This window comes from Pygocentrus nattereri, chromosome 4, assembly GCF_015220715.1.
Source record: "Pygocentrus nattereri isolate fPygNat1 chromosome 4, fPygNat1.pri, whole genome shotgun sequence".
NCBI lineage: Eukaryota > Metazoa > Chordata > Actinopteri > Characiformes > Serrasalmidae > Pygocentrus > Pygocentrus nattereri.
The window spans coordinates 3,126,034-3,145,481 of record NC_051214.1 but is presented as its reverse complement, the minus strand read 5'-3'; the positions used below and the strand labels follow the sequence as shown (position 1 = coordinate 3,145,481).

General features: G+C 44.7%; 1 protein-coding gene and 1 long non-coding RNA gene across 3 annotated transcripts in view; one reads left to right on the top strand and one right to left on the bottom strand.

Annotated features, from left to right (window-relative positions):
* The first annotated feature begins 309 nt into the window (after nt 1-309).
* Nucleotides 310-12,509, top strand: LOC108441296. Of its 2 annotated transcripts, none has more exons than XM_017720748.2 (8): nt 310-834; nt 3,920-4,024; nt 4,124-4,171; nt 4,334-4,527; nt 5,121-5,275; nt 8,726-9,189; nt 10,546-10,751; nt 11,514-12,509. In XM_017720748.2, exons 3-8 carry the CDS (start codon nt 4,156-4,158, stop codon nt 11,715-11,717), a joined length of 1,239 nt encoding a protein of 412 aa, XP_017576237.1. In that variant the 5' UTR covers nt 310-834; nt 3,920-4,024; nt 4,124-4,155; the 3' UTR covers nt 11,718-12,509. The 2 variants fall into 2 exon arrangements, with proteins under 2 accessions (XP_017576237.1, XP_017576236.1); XM_017720747.2 differs by having other exon boundaries at nt 310-905.
* Nucleotides 12,510-14,608: 2,099 nt separating this feature from the next.
* LOC119263212 overlaps nt 14,609-19,448 on the bottom strand; it is a 29,627-nt gene continuing 24,787 nt past the window's right edge. Inside the window, exon 3 of the long non-coding RNA XR_005130193.1 lies at nt 14,609-14,658. This is a non-coding gene — a long non-coding RNA (uncharacterized LOC119263212). The remainder of the gene's footprint in view (nt 14,659-19,448) is intronic.

Below are 19,448 nucleotides of genomic sequence, written 5' to 3'. Positions count from 1 at the left end.
TCGGGTACCACTGCTCACCAGCCTTCTGGACCAGCTTGACCACCACTGAGCTTCTTGCTGTACAGCGCTGGGCAGTCCTCACCCTCAGATGCTGCTGCAAATCATAAACTAATCAGATGAACCTGTTTTTCCCACTTTGTACTTTAATACTATAACACTTTATACTAACAATGCTTGCTGTCCGGTGTCGACCAGAGGAGGACGGGTTCTCCTTCTGAGTCTTGGTTCCTCTCAAGGTTCCAAGGAGTTTTTCCTTGCCACCGTCAACACTGGCGACGCTCATGATGGCGATCAGTGAGGTAGGACCTGAACCAGGAAAGAGCTGTTCCTGTTACCCCAACAAGGTTTTCTAGTCTATCTAGTAAGATGCGTGGTCTATTGTGTCAAATCCCACACTAAGATCGAGGAGGAGCAGCAAAGACACATTTCTTTTGTCAGAGAATAATAGATCATTTACCTTTTTTACTAGTGCTGTTTCTGTACTGTGATGTGGCCTAAAACCAGACTGAAATTTTTCATGTAGATGATTCCTATACAGACAGGAACTTAACTGTTTTGCTACCACTTTTTCCAGGACCTAGGATATAGAGGGGAGATTCGAGACAGGTCTATAGTTTGATAGTTCACAGGGATCGAGGTTCACTGTCGTAATCAGCAAGTTTAAAAGTTTTTGGGATGTATCCAAGGCTAAGAGAGGAGTTTATTATTAACAGAATAGGCTTGGTTATTTCTGGTTAAATTCCCTTATGTAAACCTGTAGGAATCGGATCCAAAATACAAGTAGAAGATTTTGCGGGAGAAACAATTTTAAGTCGTTCATTTTCTTGAAGTGAGGTAAACAATTCCAGCCTCTAAGCAGTGATTCTTTTATTCTCAGGATCTAGACTGGCGTTATAAGGCAGCAGGTTTGTAGAGTTTAACTGTGTTTCTGAATTCTCTGCCTAATTTCTTCTATTTTATCACTAAAGGAATTCATAAAATCATTTGCTATAGGCTGATGGCATCTGGGGTTCAGTAACTGTTTGGTTCTTAGTTATTTTAGAAATTGTGCTAAGTAATAATTTAGGATTATTGTTTTCTCTGAGGATTAGAGACAGGCTGAGCATGCTGTAGCAAGTGCCCTTCTAAAGTTTATAAGGCTATAATCCCTCCAGGCGCACTGGAACACTTCTAGTTCAGAAGGCACCATTTTCGCTTTAGTTGTCTGACAGACTGTTTCAAAGCTCGAGTGTGGTCATTATACCATTTGGCAGCTTATTCTGCCTTATTATTTTACTTTTCAATGATTGGTGCAGACAAGCGTCATCCTCGAATATCTACGGTTAGCTAGCAGGGTCCCTCTAATGTCCAGCACCCTGGCTCCCGATATACAGTGAACAGCTATTGGCGGCCCTAAGGCAGAAGCTGCTTTCCTGTGCCATAAAATAGGACCACCTATGACAAGGGCTCTTTAAACAAGCGTCTCAGAGGGTCTCACTGAGTGGGGCAAACCTGTTGAACATGTGAATGGGAGATGAGTGGTGATGCCATGGCGTAGTGCTTTAGATTTGTGGCTATGCTGCCGAGACGCCACCTAATTGCCGCACTGTCAGGGCTCTGCTGCCAGAGTTGAGGGCATGCCAGCTCTACCTGAGACACCTGGAGCTTCTAACAGCGAGTCTGAGCCCTGCAGACCAGCCCTGCTCTTTTCTAACATCCGGATGCACCTCTAACTGCGTAATCTTCACTGTTAAACATGAAACTAACTTACGCTTCTTACAAACAAAGCTAGAAACACTGCTGTTACTAGTGACGGAGAAGCACAGCTGAACACGGTGCACTCAAAAGCAACAGCAAGAGCAAAGCAACAGCTCGTCTGCCACACTGACACTCGCGCCGTTTTGTGGGCTAAATTGAGTCCTGTCCAGGGGTCTCGTGAATCTGATGAGAGAAGAAGTGACATTCGAAGGTCGTTGGTAATTAATTGCAGGCAATATGCGCAAAAGACTTCTTTCCCCTTTATTGCTTCATCACTCTTCTGTTGACTGGCCATCAATCAAACTTTTGCAAGTGTGAACTTGGCAGATGTGACTACTTGTTAAATAGGTTTGAACAGGAACAGGCAACAGGCACAAGCAGGTCACCGATTGGGACGGGTTATTTCAGTTGAAGGGGTATAACAACGGTGAGAGGGTCTCTCTCGCTCTGTTAAACTTTGTTCCCACAGCATCTGGTCAAAGGCTATATGAACCAATTCTTCTATATGGGAATTGACCGTTTTAATGAGGAGAATCTGTACACTGTGCTGGTGTCACGCATTCGGCCGTCTTGGACAAAGAAACAGACTTCATCTCCCAGAATGCTCTGGGAGTTCATGACGGATCTTGTGCCTGCAGACCCCATCTTAGAGAACTCTAACTCCCAAGAATCCATGGAAAATCACGTTTTCCCAACGGTCCTATCAGCGATCTCAGTCCCCAGATTACTGACTCACTACACCTGTACTCATTAGTCTGTTTAGAGTATTTAAGCCCAGGCTTCAGATAGGCACATTGAGAGGTACTGCTATGCGATCATTGAGTGTTTACATTCTGTCCTGTTTGCATTCCCTGTCTTTTGACCCTTTTGCCATGTTTATCTAGTTTTCGACTCTTGCCTAGCCCTCTTGTACTGTTGCTTGTTTGGACTGATCTGTGTACAGTGTATCACAAAAGTGAGTACACCCCTCACATTTCTGCAGATATTTGAGTTTATCTTTTCATGGGACAACACTGACAAAATGACACTTTGACACAGTGAAAAGTTGTCTGTGTGCAGCTTATATGTTATATATTATATATAATAGTGTAAACTTATTCTTCCCTCAAGACAGCTCAATATACAGCCATTAATGTCTAAACCACCAGTAACAAAAGTGAGTACACCCCTAAGAGACAGACACCCCTAAATATCCAAATTGAGCACTGCTTGTCATTTTCCCTCCAAAATGTCACGTGACTCGTAGGTCTCAGGTGTGCATAGGGAGCAGGTGAGTTCAAATCTGTAGTAAAGCTCTCACACTCTCTCATACTGGTCACTGAAAGTTCCAGCATAGCACCTCGTGGCAAAGAACTCTCTGAGGATCTTAAAAGACGAATTGTTGCGCTACATGAAGATGGCCAAGGCTACAAGAAGATTGCCAACACCCTGAAACTGAGCTGCAGCAGAGTGGCCAAGATCATCCAGCGATTTAAAAGAGCAGGGTCCACTCAGAACAGACCTCGTGTTGGTCGTCCAAAGAAGCTGAGTGCACGTGCTCAGCGTCACATCCAAATGTTGTCTTTGAAAGATAGATGCAGAGATTGAAGAGGTGGGGGGTCTGCCTGTCAGTCCTCAGACCATACGCCGCACACTACATCAAATTGGTCTGCATGGCTGTCACCCCGGAAGGAAGCCTCTTCTGAAGTCCGTACACAAGAAAGCCCGCAAACAGTTGCTGAAGACGTCAACAAAGGACATGGATTACTGGAACCACGTCCTATGGTCTGATGAGACCAAGATTAATTTATTTGGTTCAGATGGTCTCAAGCATGTGCGGATATTCACATATTTCTCAAATCAGGTGGGCCATTTAAAGTATAATGTTACACATCCCTCCAGCTAGAATCCTCTGAGAGGTCACCTGCTCTCCCCTCGTTCTCCAATCAGCACTCCTGAAGTACTGCTTCTCTTGTAGAACTACTGCAGTCATCAAGTCCTCGTTCAGGGCAAACTTCTCCAGTGTGCGTTTGTGTGGTTGCCTTTTTCGTGTTTGGACTGATTTTCTGGATTTCTGGTTTTCCCCTTTTGTCTTTGCCCTCCTAACCCCACCTGGTTACGGTTGCCATTCTGTACCTTTTTGCTGATTGGATCTGGACCACGCCTGTTTACTGACCACGCTTCTTGTCAAACCCTTGGACAGCCTCATCTTTTGGTCTTTACCTGGCCCTTTCTTTCGGTGTCATTACATATAAAAACGAAACTGCACTGAACATCTGTAAGAAGCGCAGTCCACACAGCTCTACAGGTAAGATCCTCTCTGTTTTATTTATTCACTTTCAAAACTTATATTTAGTGAACAATGCGTTTCTAAGCACTGCTGTAAAATATTTTTATTGATCTTTAGGAAAACACAGAACCCCCCTGACTTTAAACACAATGGCTAACAGCAAAGGCAAGTCACACACACACACACACACACACACACTCTAAGCTGCTTCTTCCTCAGGTTGTAAGTAAAACAATACCAGTCATTTGATGTATCCAACCACAAATTAATGCTTGTTTAACCAACTTTATAGTGAAATTATTTACATTCATTTTGTGGAAATCACAGAGGTTGTGCCAGCCACCTCTGTATGGAGCTCAGGGTTCATTGAGGAGCTCCTCCCATCGTCTCAGCAGGTCTCCCTGCTGTACCACATCTCCTACCTGTGTCTGGCGAAATTCCCCAAATTGGAGAGGCTGCTCCGGATGCGAGCCCTGGAGACCCAACTTCTCTTCGGATCCTCTGAAGCTGTCATGCTGAAGGTCTGTTAAACTTTCTCAAAACATCTGTGTAAACAGAGACTCACTCAGAACCAGTTTCTGCTCATCAGAAACCCATTCAGAACCAGTTTCTGCTCATCAGAAACCCCTTCTGTATTGGATTCAGCATAGTGTTTCTTTCGTAGGCTCTTTAATGGCATCTAGTGGTGATTGCATGAAGCTGGACAGAAGAGGATGTGAGCTAATAGAGAACGTTCAGAAAAAACAAGAAGTAGCATTCAGGAGCTCATTTTCCTTCACGGACACATAGTGAGCATCTCAGGGTTGGAGTCCTCTTAATCCTTCCACAAATTGCATATTTTCCTACATAAAATCCTGCCAAACACAACAACTCGTCTGTTCTGTGGAGAAGGCGTTGCTGGAGAATATATTTTTAAGATATATATATATATATATACACACACACACACACACACACACACACACACACACACACACACACACACACATAATGTACAGCTGAAAATAGGTTGCCTGTAACAACTTTTAGTGAGGACCTTCAGAGCCAATTCCTACTCAGCTGAAATGTGACAAACTGTAAACTTACATACATCACGATCTTCTCTCCATCACAGTGTGTGGGCACCAGTCAGAACTTGGTTTCGTCACTGTTTCCAATGCTGGTTCACGCTGTTGAGAAAAATAAACCAGCACTGGCTATAAAGTACCTGGAGAAAGCAAGAACGTGGATCATGGAAATTATCCATGATGTGGAAAAGATGGTGGACAGGTAACAATATTTATATCTTGTGTATTTTGAACACGTTTGTGGAGATTAAATCTGAATGACGTGGCTATGAATGTTGTGAAGTCTTGCTGTTTTGTCTGTAGCGAGATGTTTGTTGTGCTCTTCAGTTTCTCTGTTCCACTTTGATATTCATTGTCGGCGTCGAATGCCCACATCTTTAAGACCCAGGAAACTCCTCTGATATTCAGTTGTATGCAAAACTTTGGGTACTCCGGGCTGAATGACATATTTCATTGGTTTTTGAAGTAAAAAGAAGTAAACGCAGCCTTCCAGCAAACTATTGTTTATTGACATTGACATTTTGGACGTAAATGAATTGATGAAGTAAAAATGAAACCCTTTGGCTACAATCACCAAAGGTAGGACTTGAGAAAAGGAGCAGCATTAGGTGAAAAGGATATCATGCCAACTGTTAAGCGTTGGCGAGGATCTATTATGCTTTGGGGTCATGTGGCAGTCAGTGACACAAGCATTGCATGGGCAGAGGTAAGAAGGAATTCCACCTGTGATATGGCCAGGCTATGGCAACAGAGAGAGGAACCCCCAGTTATTCCAATTTGTTTTTATTTTTATTAATTCTCAGTCCATTTGATTTATTCATTCATAGAAAGCAGTTCCACTGTACAAGAACTAGGGGGCGAGCTATGCTCATGAGAGGGCCCCTCCCTCACCAGGTGAGGTGTTTTCAGGCGCAGGCCTGAAAACACTGTGACAGTCTGTTTCTCTTGGTCTGCAGGTCTGCATAACATACAAATATCCTGTAAGATAAAGAGCCAGAAGTGCCTGTATGGCTTTAAAACCATTATTAGTCGCTTGAACCACATTCATTTGTGCCATGTTGAAGGAAAAAAAAAAAGTTTGCTTGGTGAAGCCATCCTGTTCCGTCTGGTTAGCTTTACTGGGAACGGGAGATTCGGCTCCGCTGTGGATTTGGTTTCTTAATTTTCTTGATTAATGGTTATTTTGTCATTTTTGCTTTTTTTCTTGGTTTGCAGCTTTACAGAAATGAAAAAGAAAAAGTTTAAACACGTGGCAGCTCTTATTTTTCCCTATTTGTGCAACACACTGAATATTATTGACTGTCACATTTGCTTCCAAAATGCAGTCAATAAACTGAAGTTGAAAAGAGGCTGGCTACTACAGCAGGTCAATGGGCTAAAAAAAAAAAAAATCGCTTTAAATCAACCACAAAAAACTAAGAAATGCAAGCTGAAGCTTACAGGAATGGCCTGACTGAGAGTGAGATAGTCCAAAAATATAGGAGAGGTCTTGCCAGTGTGGCGGTTGCAGTATAAACCCTGTCAGCGATGCCAAAATGTGGCAACGCGGTGTACTCAATGTATGAGTTTTTAGAAGCTAATCGACTACGCCACCCTGGAATTAAGTGCCCAGGGAACACACGATACCAAAATAAGGCCCACAGGTTCGTTTTACTCATACACTGAAGACGCATATACCACAAATAGATTTAGTTTATTGGCAAGTGAAAAAAAAAAGAGAATAAATAAATAAATAAATAAATAAATAAACCTTCAGTACTTGGCTTTAGCAAAAGAACATACAAAAAAAAAAAAAAAAAAAAAAAAATCACTATATATATATATAATTTTTATATATAACAAAACAGAAAGAATTGCTGGTACAGAGGCTGGAATCAGGTGGGGAAGGAGCAAGCTCAGTGGTAAAGAAAAATTAATCACACGGATTACAATTACCCAAAAGAAAAAGCCACAAAGAGGATACAATTACACACAACAAACCATGCACTACGTACTTACCCTTCACCAACAAGTCCTCCGGCCCAGTACCACAATCAGGTGCACTACCAATCAAATCAAATGAAAAGAACAAGACAAACCTAAACTCAACTCCAAATTATAAAGAAAAAAAAAAAAAATAAAATAAAAATACAACCACAAAGCAGCGATAAGCAGTGCTCTCAACGTGCAACTCTTACAGGAGAGGCAGGGCACACAGCACAACCAACGCCCCAGCACGCAGCAGGAACAGCCAACACCAAAAACCCCAAGCCGAAGGTAGGGTAGTGTGCTCAGCCGCAGCAGCTTAGAGCAAAAAAAAAAAACTTTAATAAAAAAAAAAAAAACATTATGAAAAGAAAAGAAAAAAAATAACAACATGAAAACCAAATAAAAAAAATGAAAATAAAACATCAGTAAAAACAAAACTATTGGTAAAAACTAAACATCATTAGCGGAAACAAAACAGCAGAAGCCAGCACCAACTTTGCATTCCTGCAAAGAAAGGAAAATGTCAATTATAATCATTATAAAATCATTATGATTAAGAAACGGCATGGACGATTTTCCTACCGTGTTATCCAGAACAGGGCACGAGATCAAGAAAAGCCAAGCGGCCTCTGACAAAACCACACCAAGGCTCAGCCACAATGTCACACGTGGGTAACGCCTGCACTCTCACAGACAATCAGCAGGTAACGCTGGCCCTCTTACAGACACCAGTCCTAAACATCAGACAAGAAAACCTGCCCGATACTACGCTAACCGCAGGTAAAAGACTACATAATAGAAAGGAGAATTTGCCATACCTGCAGAGCAGATTAATCAGACACCGATTCAAACCATCCACCAGCTCGCAACACGATAGTCGCGACAACGGAGAAACCAGGAAGGAACCGAACAGCGGAAGCAAATCACCCAGTCAACGCACCCAATAATGGGAGCGCCCTCCCTTTTATGAAAAACCAGGGGAGACCTAATTGGCTCACAAGTAATAGTAGGCGGAACAAAATAAACATGAATGAAAGGGCAAGAATGCTGTTACCCGCAGCATACTGCTACACCAGGAAAAGTGGGTGAAAATTCCACAAACAACAAAAGAGACTCCTAGATGGTTAGGACAGACGTGCTTTTACTATAGCTGTGAATGTTTGTTTAAATTAATCAAGTATAAAGTAACTGAATTCAAATTTCCAGAAAAAGTTTTGCATTTACTTCTTTTTTTCTTCAAAAGTTAATCAAATATGTCATCCTGGGGCAGTCGTGGGCTGGAGGTTAGGGATCCAGCCTAGTGACCGGAAGGTCGCCGGTTCGATCCCCAGAGCCGACAGCACATGACTGCTGTGTCCTTGAGCAAGACACCTAACCCCCAACTGCTCCCTGGGCGCTGCGGATTGGGCTGCCCACCGCTCCGCGCAAGTGTGCTCACTGCCCCCATTGTGTATGTATTCACTAGTGTGTATGTGGTGTTTCACTTCACGGATGGGTTAAATGCGGAGGTGAAATTTCCCGGTTGTGGGACTAATAAGGGTCACTTAATCTTAATCTAATCTGATCAACAGTCCTCAAACTTTCTGTACAAGGGCAGGACAGATCCAGCTCATATAACAGGCACAGTGAAAGAAACTACCGACTGCAAGACACTGCATTACTGACTTCAGTGTTTCACATTCAGGTACGACACACACAACAAAGATGTGGCTACGACTACCAGTGACGTCATCACCGAAAAAAAAGAGACAGAGAAACAGCTGAGTCAGCTTTCCAATGAGATTGAAGTGATGACAGAGGAGATTAGAAAGCTTGAAAAGGAGCTGAATAAAACCACTGCACAGCTCATAGAAACAGAGCAGAAGATTGATGCCAAACACGGTGAGGTACAGGATGTTGTAAGAGATGCAGCTGCTAAAAGCAGTGGCCTCAGCATCTTCGCCTCCATTGTGCCAGTAATTGGTCCGATTGTTAAGTCCATTTACGAGGCAGTAACCTCTCCTGGAGTGGCTGCAAAAGCCAAGGCTCTTGAAGCAGAACTGAATCGACTCACTGCTGAAAAGATTTCACTGAAACAAAAAGAGTGGAACCTGCAGGTCCAGACAATCGACTTGCGGATGAAGCTGGCCAAAGTACAGATCGACAAAGGTGAGCATCTTTAACTGTCAATGTACTTTTGTGCTTGAATGTTTCCATCATTACACATTAAGCCTTTAAATTATGACAAAAGATTCTGAAGTAGTGATACTGCTGATTGACATCAGATATGGAGTATAAAATATGTACTTAGGCCCGGTGTGCGCTACACAACCTTCCATCTCCCTGCTTTCTTTCCGAGTATACGACCGCCCCACATGTCCGGCCGGACACTGAAGGACGACCGACTGCCGAGCCCTCCTGCCACCCATGCCCCAGCTGCCACCACCTGCCTTAGACTAGCTGCCCACCGTACATTGATGTTCTCATAGACTCCTAGCTATTCCTAATACCAATATTACTGCTATTAATATTAGTAGTATAATCACTTGTAGGTAGTTTGACCAGAGGAGGATGGGTCCCCCCCGGTGAGCCTGGTTCCTCCCAAGGTTTCTTGCTCAGTTCTGAGGGAGTTCTTCCTTGCCACTGTTGCCCCTGGCTTGCCCACCGGGGGGTTTTTGTACATTCTTACACTCCTGTTAAAACCGAAATTGTGTAAAGCTGCTTTGCGACAACATCCGTTGTAAAAAGCGCTATACAAATAAATTTGATTTGATTTGACTTTAAACAGATTTCAAAAGACTCTCAGAGAATTTCCTGTCTTTGTTTGTGAGGGCGGTCACACTGGACAGCTAGGCAAGAAAGAGAATATGATAGAAAATGAGTTTCAGCACTGAATAAGTCCCCCTCATCGTAACGGTTGGGAGCAAGGAGGCGGGCGCACGTGCGGAGATGAGCCTGAGGCAAATCCAGGGTTGTAGTCTAAACGGCCCAAGTTCATGTAGCCAACACGGATCGATTCGGGTACAGACATGACGGGAAACACAGCAAACAACCAAACAGTTCAGACAATAATTCAAACACCAATACATCCAACAAACAACAGTGCAGATAACAAAGACCAGCAAAGACAAGGGGCAAACACAGGGCTTAAATAACACAGGGTAAACGAGGGACAGGCGGGAGACAAGGGAGACAAGACAATCAGGGGTGGGGTCCTGAAACGAGGGAGCTGGACCAAAACAGCAAGAACACATGGACAGGACTGGGACGGGCCGATCGTGACACTCATTCACCTCTGTAATCACGTGTAACAAAGCTGAACACGACAGTGTTTAGTGTGTGAGTGTCTGTACAAGAGGCGAGTCAGGGTTAAACCGAGGCTAAAGTCATGCAGTGTAGGTCGGGCTTTAAGTACACAAAGGTAGCGAAAATAGAAAAAAAAAACAAAAACAAAGGGGCAGCCAAGCTGACAGTGTGAACACGAGTGTAATGCTGCATGTTTTGTCCTGTCCCTGCTTTTGTTAGGTACCATCCCTGAACCAACCCACCTTGGAAAAGTCCAGTATTTTCTGAGTAAAATCCAGAAGATTCTTGTTCAGCTTCAGGGCTTTTGGGAAAAGGTCAACATGTTGCTGGGCACCATCAAAGACAAGACCTTTCTTGATGAAGAGCTCATTGAAGAACCCGAGTTTAAGGAGGAATTTGTGAAGTCTATCCAGGCAGCCTCAAAGGTACCTGATGTCTGTCAGTATGCAAGCAGAATCACATTAGACGACCATGCAAAGACATTCAGCAACTGATTTGGGCTGATTTTGGTTGCTGAATTTGGCAAAAACTATTGTCATTATTTTTACTTTGCTGTTCAAATGATACAGTTTTTAGCGATAGTGTTTTGAGCCCATAAATAACGGTACAGGTACCTGTCTTCATGTCCTTGTGCGTGTTCATGGGTAGTGTAGTCCATACAATCAGTAACATCTGTCATGTGCCTTTATCATGGCAGCCTGAGCTACATACACTTTTCAGAAGTTTTGGGAATGATAAGAATTCCTAAAATCGAGGTCAAACATACAAAAGAGTAAAGCTGTAGATGCTAGCAGTAGTTATATCGTCTGGTAGTCTAGCAGGTATAGCAGCTGTCTAACTTACCATGTTTACCTCATCACTTCTTTAACCAAAAAAAACACTGTGTGTGTCTATTCGACTGCACTGATCTGTTGTAAAATAGTAGATCATAGTCTTTGTGTGCAAATGGAAAAAAGAAAGAATTACAGCTTTACTTCTTCAGCATCAACAGCAAACTGTGAATACCACCAACTCTAGTATTCAGTGTTGGTACGCTCTGCATTCTTAGCTTAACACAGCCTTAACGTTAACATTCGACATCAAATGCCGATCAAATGTTGGGTCAAGTGGTTGAAGCTGTGTGGCCCCAAAGTTCAACAACATCCTGCACTTCGGTCCTGACTGTCGGAATGTGTTACATTTCACAGGTTTGGGAAGGGTTTGGTCTCTCCTGTGGGAAAGCTGTTCAGATATTCAGAGTGCAGTCCAAGGACGCCTACAGTTTCCTGGAGATCGACCCGTCCTCCCTTTCCGACGACGTGTGGCAGAAGGAATACGACAGCGTGAAAGAGAAGCTGCAGGAGCTGAAGATCACTGTTGACCCGCCATCAACACCAGCCATCCAAAACTGATGATGTCATTTCTTTGGTGCATTTATTTCCGAGGCTATCAGATGAGCTCGTCAGTTGGGATTAGTAGTCGGCTCACTGTAAAACTTGCTATATAAAAGCACAAAGGAATCTAATCACTGCTTTGACTCACTTCTATATGCACCTTCTGAGCACGCTCAGCTTTTATTGTTTGGGCGGCTTGATTCTGCATTTCTTTAACCCCATTAACGTCAACTGTGTTAAATCTTGAGTGTTTATCTGTTCTAATGAGGACCCACTGAGAGAGACTGTGTCCCGTCGACACTCTCCAGTGTTTATTATCGATATATTGATTCTCTGTGGTTAAATATGTATCCATTGATTAGCTATATTATCTAATGGCATAACCATCTATAATCTGGTGTGACTTTTAAACTTAGATGTGCCACGACCAAGTATGCAGCCCAGTGTTAAACGGGACAAAACCACCACCTGGTATTTAACATGCCAAGAATGGTTTTTAACCCCTTCCCAAAGAACAGCCTGGGAGCTTTGTGTTAAATCACGATCAATGGTTGTGCTAAAAGAAGGGCGCATGCTCTCTTTGACCAATGTCCAGATCAGTTTATGCAAATGGAAACAAGCGAACCATGCCCGAGTCTCTCTGACTTATGCCTTGTTTCTTTGTTTTACTCTTTACTTTCCTTTCCCTTCTACTGCAGTTCCCTTTGAACATTTAATCAATTATTTTTGCATGATTGGTCCTTTTTCTCTACAGCATCAAAATAACCTGTTTTTGTCTGACGAATTCTCTGAATAAATCTGGCAAAGACATTTTTGACTGTTCTTTGACTCCAAAAAGAAAATCTCACACCACCATAAACTTAATTCTCTGTTATTAGCAGTCTGTCATAATATTAACTGGGCGTTAACCAGATTTACCGGCGCAGTTTTTGTGCTGATGGTGATGCCAGAGGAGATTTGAACTCTGCAGTTATTGATCAGCAGAGCGTTGGAGACCGTTATGCTCCTCAGAGCTCGGCGACCGGCTCTGTAGCTCTACGTGGTCTGACCCTTCGTGGCCGAGTCGCTGTGGTTCCTAAACGCTTCCCTTTTTCAGTAACACCACTCACAGTTGATGCTGGAAAATCTAGGGGGGAAGAAAGTTTGCAACGGTGGCGTCATATTCCAGCACCACACTCGAATCCAGCGGCTCTTTAGACCCATTCTTTCACTAACGTGTGTGAAGGCTGGCTGCAAGGCTAGCTGCTTGATTTTATACACCTGTGGCAACGAGACCGACTGAAACACCTGAAGTCAATGATTAAGAGGTGTGTCCCAGTGCTTTTGTCCATACAGCGTAAAGGGGATGTCCATTATGCCCACTTCATAATGAAGCACATGACCATGACAGCGAGCATCACGTGAGACCAGTCAGAGTGAGATGGCGAGTATACACGCATTTATAGTTGACGCTCCTGCCGCTGGCGGTGATGACGTGTTGGACACGTGCAAGTGAACTCTCTCGCGCGGCTGCCCCTGAAGCCCCCCTCGCCGCTGGCTGCTCTCTATGATAGTAAAATAATATAAATCCTGACAGAATTTTAAAAAGTTTGCTGCCTAAATGAAACAAAAGACCGACTCAGAACTGAATGTTCGTCTTTCTAGAGCGGCTCCTGATTTACCGTCCCGTAACGGCGGTCAAATCCAGGTCGAATCTCAAACGCCTCTATGCTCCCTAAGTAGTGCACTAGGGAAGTTTTGAACTCGAGCTTCTGCGGCCGAACCGTGGCTACTTGTCGAGTGTGGCTGTGGCTGAAGCCCAGTTGACCATTTTCAGCTGTATTATGCGCTGCTGGGCTGAAGGAGCCAGTGTTTAGATTGCTGAGTAGTGTGCACTCTGTAGGGAGCACGGATGCATTTGAGATTCAGCCCTAGTGTGTAAACAAGGGCCTGTTAGCTTGGTGCTAAATGCGATTCGCGGTGGTAATGTGGAAAAAGTACCTGTTTATCACATATTTATATATGTGTGTTTATTTAGCTGTGTGGTTTCCCAAAAAGACCCAATTTCAAAAACAAACAATACTTCATATCAGTATTATGAACACTAACGTCTCTGAGGTTTCGCTGAATTATTTTACATATTGACTGGAAAAAGCAGGTGAACGGCTGTCTCTGGGTTGTTACTGCAGAGTGAACAAGTGTTTTCAATGTTGGGTTTAAATTTTATACAGTCGTTTTTAGCTGAGGAGGTTTTATGTAGAAGTTTATGTGGCATTTTATTAGTAATTCGGTGTCAGTTAGGAAGGAGCCGGATCTTCTTCCATCGAATGTCTTCGGGAAGCTGATTCCAACACCATATGACATGATGTAGTGTATCAACATCCTTTAGGAACTGAGTTTTCATACAGTAGATCTGGTTTTGTTTCTCTGAACTAATGCGAGTGAAACTGAAATGCTTCATAGCATCCTTCACCGGCGTTTATGTGGAAAACTGGCACTAATTTTCAGGAATAAATGGGAAAATACATTTACATGTGTCAGAAAGTACAACAAGTCTATTATTATGTGCCTCACTGCCATCTATCGTATCTCAAAACTACCATGAAACAGCGTCTCAGATCATCAGGCAGTGAATTCCGAACCAGTTCATGTAGGAACTTTCTGTGAGGAGCTTTTAGAGGGACGTCTGGTTCCCATCACCACCACTGTGAGGAGCTTTTAGAGGGGGACGTCTGGTTCCCATCACCACCACTGTGAACGGCTCTGACTGTGAGTTTATCTCATCAGTGAACTGTGTTAACCTCAGAATGGAAATTCTGTCTAAAAATTCACTCAATAGTTGATTTTTCCCCTCTTGAAACTGAAATATGCTGAAAAGCTATTTCCAATTAAAATGATAATCCACTCAGTTTCACTTCTTACCTTTCATGGGCTGATTTGGTGATTTCCCACCTTTCACTGGAGGCAGAAAGCTGGAAGACTGTAGAGCCGCATCCAGAGCCCAGACAGAATAGAGACAAAGGAAAAAGTGTTACTACGTGAATAGAAGAGAACTCACCACACATGTATTCATATGCATACAGATACACTATATTGCCAGAAGTATCCAGTCACCCATCCAAATCAGTGAATTCAGGTGTTCCAATCACTTCCATGGCCACAGGTGTATAAAGCCGAGCCCCTAGGCCTGCAGACTGCTTCTACAGACATTAGTGAAAGAATGGGTCGCTCTCAGGAGCTCAGTGAATTCCAGCGTGGTACCGTGATCGGACGCCACCTGGGCAGTAAGTCCAAAAGTTCCCATAAACACACTCCTAACCCTTGTGGAAAGCCTTCCCAGAAGAGCTAAAGCTGTTATAGCTGCAAAGGGTGAGTGACCATCATATTAAACCCTATAGATTAAGAATGGGATGCCACTCAAGTTCATATGCGTGTGAAGCCAGACGAGCGAATACTTTTGATAATAGGGTGTATACACACATATATAGAAAACCTATATAAATAACTTCTAACTGAAGAGTCTGTAATGTTCACTGGCCAAATACAAAAACACTCCTCTTTCACTGTCGTCATTCACTGAACGTTCATGCAGAAATCTGATATATGGCAATATATGGGTTTCAGTACTTCACAGATTACCATACATGGATTTGCCTCATATACAACTTGTATTTATCACATGTGGGCTTATATTTGACGTGACGTGTACGCCAATTCATTTGAAATGGGCCATTTTCAAACATGGGACACAAATATATGTGTAACAATATATAATAGAAAACATCCATATAGGGAAAGCATGTGTTACTCCTATATGCTTCATGTTATGTAATGTAATAAGGTTTTTAAGCTACTGCATTGTTTCTTCCACCTCTATTGGAGTGAACGTTAGTATAAAAGCCACATTATTAAGCAAGCGCATTGTACGTTATTCACTAAAATCATTAAAGCATGAAATAAACGAATAAAACGAATATTTTAAAGTAAACAGACCCGATAGTAATTTCACGACTGTGCTGTGATGTATATAACCATAATGAATGTATGTATGAGATATTATATATGTGTGTACGTATGATCAATATATTATGCATATATGTCCATTATTTGATATTTACATGTACGTACATGAATATATGCGCCTCTGTGTGGAAAATCTGTCTGACTCTAATATGTGTGTGTATTTATGGCCATATATCAGATTTCTATACATGTGGAAGTTGTTTTTGACTCGTGAGCTCACTTATATTATTAAAGTGTAGGATAAAAGTCCTAATCCTGGACCTCCATAAGCATTCCGGTTCTGACTTACCGTTCCTGGTTCGGGTTCGGGTTCGGGTTCGGGTTCGGGTTCTGCGTCCATTCTCGCGTCCGCACTGTAAACCGACTCAAACACGACTGACTGATTTTCAGCCAGCGCTCGCCTTTTATAGAGGCCGCCACTATGACGTCATCGCCGCGGCCACTATAAAAGGTGAGGACTCGTCACCATGGTAACAGACGCAGCGATCAAAACGTCAGCCTTTCATTTTTCATAATACCGATATGAAGTATTGTTTGTTTTTGAAATTGGGTCTTTTTGGGAAACCACACAGCTAAATAAACACACATATATAAATATGTGATAAACAGGTACTTTTTCCACATTACCACCGCGAATCGCATTTAGCACCAAGCTAACAGGCCCTTGTTTACACACTAGGGCTGAATCTCAAATGCATCCGTGCTCCCTACAGAGTGCACACTACTCAGCAATCTAAACACTGGCTCCTTCAGCCCAGCAGCGCATAATACAGCTGAAAATGGTCATCTGGGCTTCAGCCACAGCCACACTCGACAAGTAGCCACGGTTCGGCCGCAGAAGCTCGAGTTAAAAACTTCCCTAGTGCACTACTTAGGGAGCATAGAGGCGTTTGAGATTCGGCCTGGATTTGACCGCCGTTACGGGACGGTAAATCAGGAGCCGCTCTAGAAAGACGAACATTCACTGAGTCGGTCTTTTGTTTCATTTAGGCAGCAAACTTTTTAAAATTCTGTCAGTATTTATATTATTTTACTCTCATAGACCTCTCCTTGGATCACCACCTTATCGTGGTGGAGGGGTTTGCGTGCTTGAATGATCTTAGGAGCTATGTTGTCTGGAGCAAAAGCTCCTGGTAGGGTCTCCCATGGCAAACTGGTCCTAGGTGACAGGTCAGACAAAGTGTGATCCATAATAACCCCTATGAAGACACAAAAACAGGACTTATGTACCCTGCCCGGAACAGGGTTACTGGGGCCCCACCCTGGAGCCAGGCCTGGGGGAGGGGCTCGCCAGCGAGCGTCTGGTGGCCGGGCATTTACTCATGGTGCCCGGCCGGGCCCAGCCCGAAGGAGTTACATGAGTCCCCCCTCCCATCGACCCACCACCAATGGGAGGGGCAGTAGTAGGGGTTCGGTGCGTTGTGGATCGGGCAGTGTCCGAAGGCGTGGGCCTTGGCGTTCTGATCCTCGGTTGCTGAAACTGGCTTTTGGAACTTGGAACGTTACCTCACTGGTGGGGAAGGAGCCTGAGTTGGTGCGCGAGGTTGAGAGATACCGGCTAGATATAGTCGGGCTCACCTCAACACACAGCTTGGGCTCTGGGTCCAATCTCCTTGAGAGGGGCTGGACTTTATTCTTTTCTGGAGTTGCCCATGGTGAGAGGCGGCGGGCAGGTGTGGGCTTTCTCATAGCCCCTCGACTCGGTGCCTGTATGTTGGGGTTTTCTCCGGTGGACGAGAGGGTAGCTTCCCTACGCCTTCGGGTTGGGGAACGGGTCCTGACTGTTGTCTGTGCTTATGCACCGAACAGCAGTTCAGAGTACCCAGCCTTCTTAGAGTCCTTGGGAAGGGTGCTTGAAAGTGCTCCTCCTGGAGACTCTATTGTCCTACTGGGGGACTTCAACGCTCACGTGGGCAATGATAGTGAGACCTGGAGGGGTGTGATTGGGAGGAATGGCCTCTCTGATCTGAACCCGAGTGGTGTTCAGTTTTTGGACTTCTGCGCAAACCACAGTTTGTCCATCACTAACACCATGTTTGAACACAAGGATGTCCATAAGTGCACATGGCACCAGGACACCCTAGGCCGCAGTTCAATGATTGACTTTGTAGTCGTGTCATCGGACTTGCGGCCATGTGTTTTGGACACTCGGGTAAAGAGAGGAGCTGAGCTGTCAACTGATCACCACCTGGTGGTGAGTTGGATCAGGTGGTGGGGGAAGATGCCGGTCAGACCAGGCAAGCCCAAACGCATAGTGAGGGTTTGCTGGGAACGTCTAGCAGAAGAACCTGTCAGATTGATCTTCAACTCACACCTCCGTCAGAACTTTGACCAGATATCGGGGGAGGTGGGGTACATTGACTCAGAATGGGCCATGTTCCGTTCCTCCATTGCTGAAGCGGCTGACTGTAGCTGTGGCCGTAAGGTAGTTGGTGCCTGTCGGGGCGGTAATCCTCGAACCCGGTGGTGGACACCCCAGGTGAGAGATGCCGTCAAGCTGAAGAAGGAGTCCTACCGGGCATGGTTGGCCTGTGGGACACCAGAGGCAGCTGGCAGGTATCGACAGGCCAAGCGATCTGCGGCTTCAGTTGTTGCCAAGGCAAAAACCCGTGTATGGGAGGAGTTTGGTGAGGCCTTGGAAACTGACTTTAAGTCGGCTCTGAAAAGATTCTGGCAAACCGTCAGGCGACTCAGAAGGGGAAAGCAGTGTGCCACTAGCACTGTATATAGTGGAGATGGTGAGCTGCTGACTTCGACTGAAGACGTCATTGGGCTGTGGAAGGAATACTTTGAGGACCTTCTCAATCCCACCGACATGTTCTCCAGTGAGGAGGCTGAGTCTGGGGACATGGGAATAGGCTTGTCCATTACTGAGGCCGAAGTCGCTAAGGTAGTTAAGAAGCTCCTTGGTGGCAAGGCTCCAGGGGTGGATGAGATCCGCCCTGAGTTCCTCAAGGCTCTGGATGTTGTGGGGCTGTCTTGGCTGACACGCCTTTTCAACATTGCGTGGACATCGGGGGCGGTGCCACTGGATTGGCAGACTGGGGTGGTGGTGCCTCTTTTTAAAAAAGGGGACCGGAGGGTGTGTTCCAACTACAGGGGAATCACACTCCTCAGCCTCCCTGGCAAGGTCTATGCAGGGGTACTGGAGAAGAGAGTCCGGCTTATAGTCGAACCTCGGATCCAGGAGGAACAGTGCGGGTTCCGCCCTGGTCGTGGAACACTGGACCAACTCTTCACCCTCTCCAGGATTCTGGAGGGTTCATGGGAGTTTGCCCAACCAGTCCACATGTGCTTTGTGGATCTGGAGAAGGCATTCGACTGTGTTCCCCGGGGTATTCTGTGGGAGGTGCTTCGGGAGTACGGGGTACATGGCTCTTTGCTACGAGCCATTCAGGCCCTGTACAAACAAAGCTGGAGTTTGGTTCGCATAGCCGGCAGTAAGTCAGACTCGTTCCCAGTGAGAGTTGGACTCCGTCAGGGCTGCCCTTTGTCACCGATTCTATTCATAATTTTTATGGATAGAATTTCTAGGCGCAGTCAAGGGATGGAGGGTGTCCGGTTTGGTGACCTCAGGGTCACATCGCTGCTGTTTGCAGATGATGTGGTCCTATTGGGGACATCAGGCCGCGAACTTCAGCTTTCGCTGGATCGGTTTGCAGCCGAGTGTGAAGCGGCTGGGATGAGAATCAGTACCTCTAAATCCGAGACCATGGTTCTCAGGCGGAAAAGGGTGGAGAGCCCTCT

Excerpts from the sequence above, each read along its gene's own strand:
- LOC108441296 (XM_017720748.2), top strand. Across the intron at positions 4,528-5,120 it reads CTGAAGCTGTCATGCTGAAG|TGTGTGGGCACCAGTCAGAA; the intron begins GTCTGTTAAACT and ends TCTCCATCACAG. Across the intron at positions 10,752-11,513 it reads CTATCCAGGCAGCCTCAAAG|GTTTGGGAAGGGTTTGGTCT; the intron begins GTACCTGATGTC and ends TACATTTCACAG.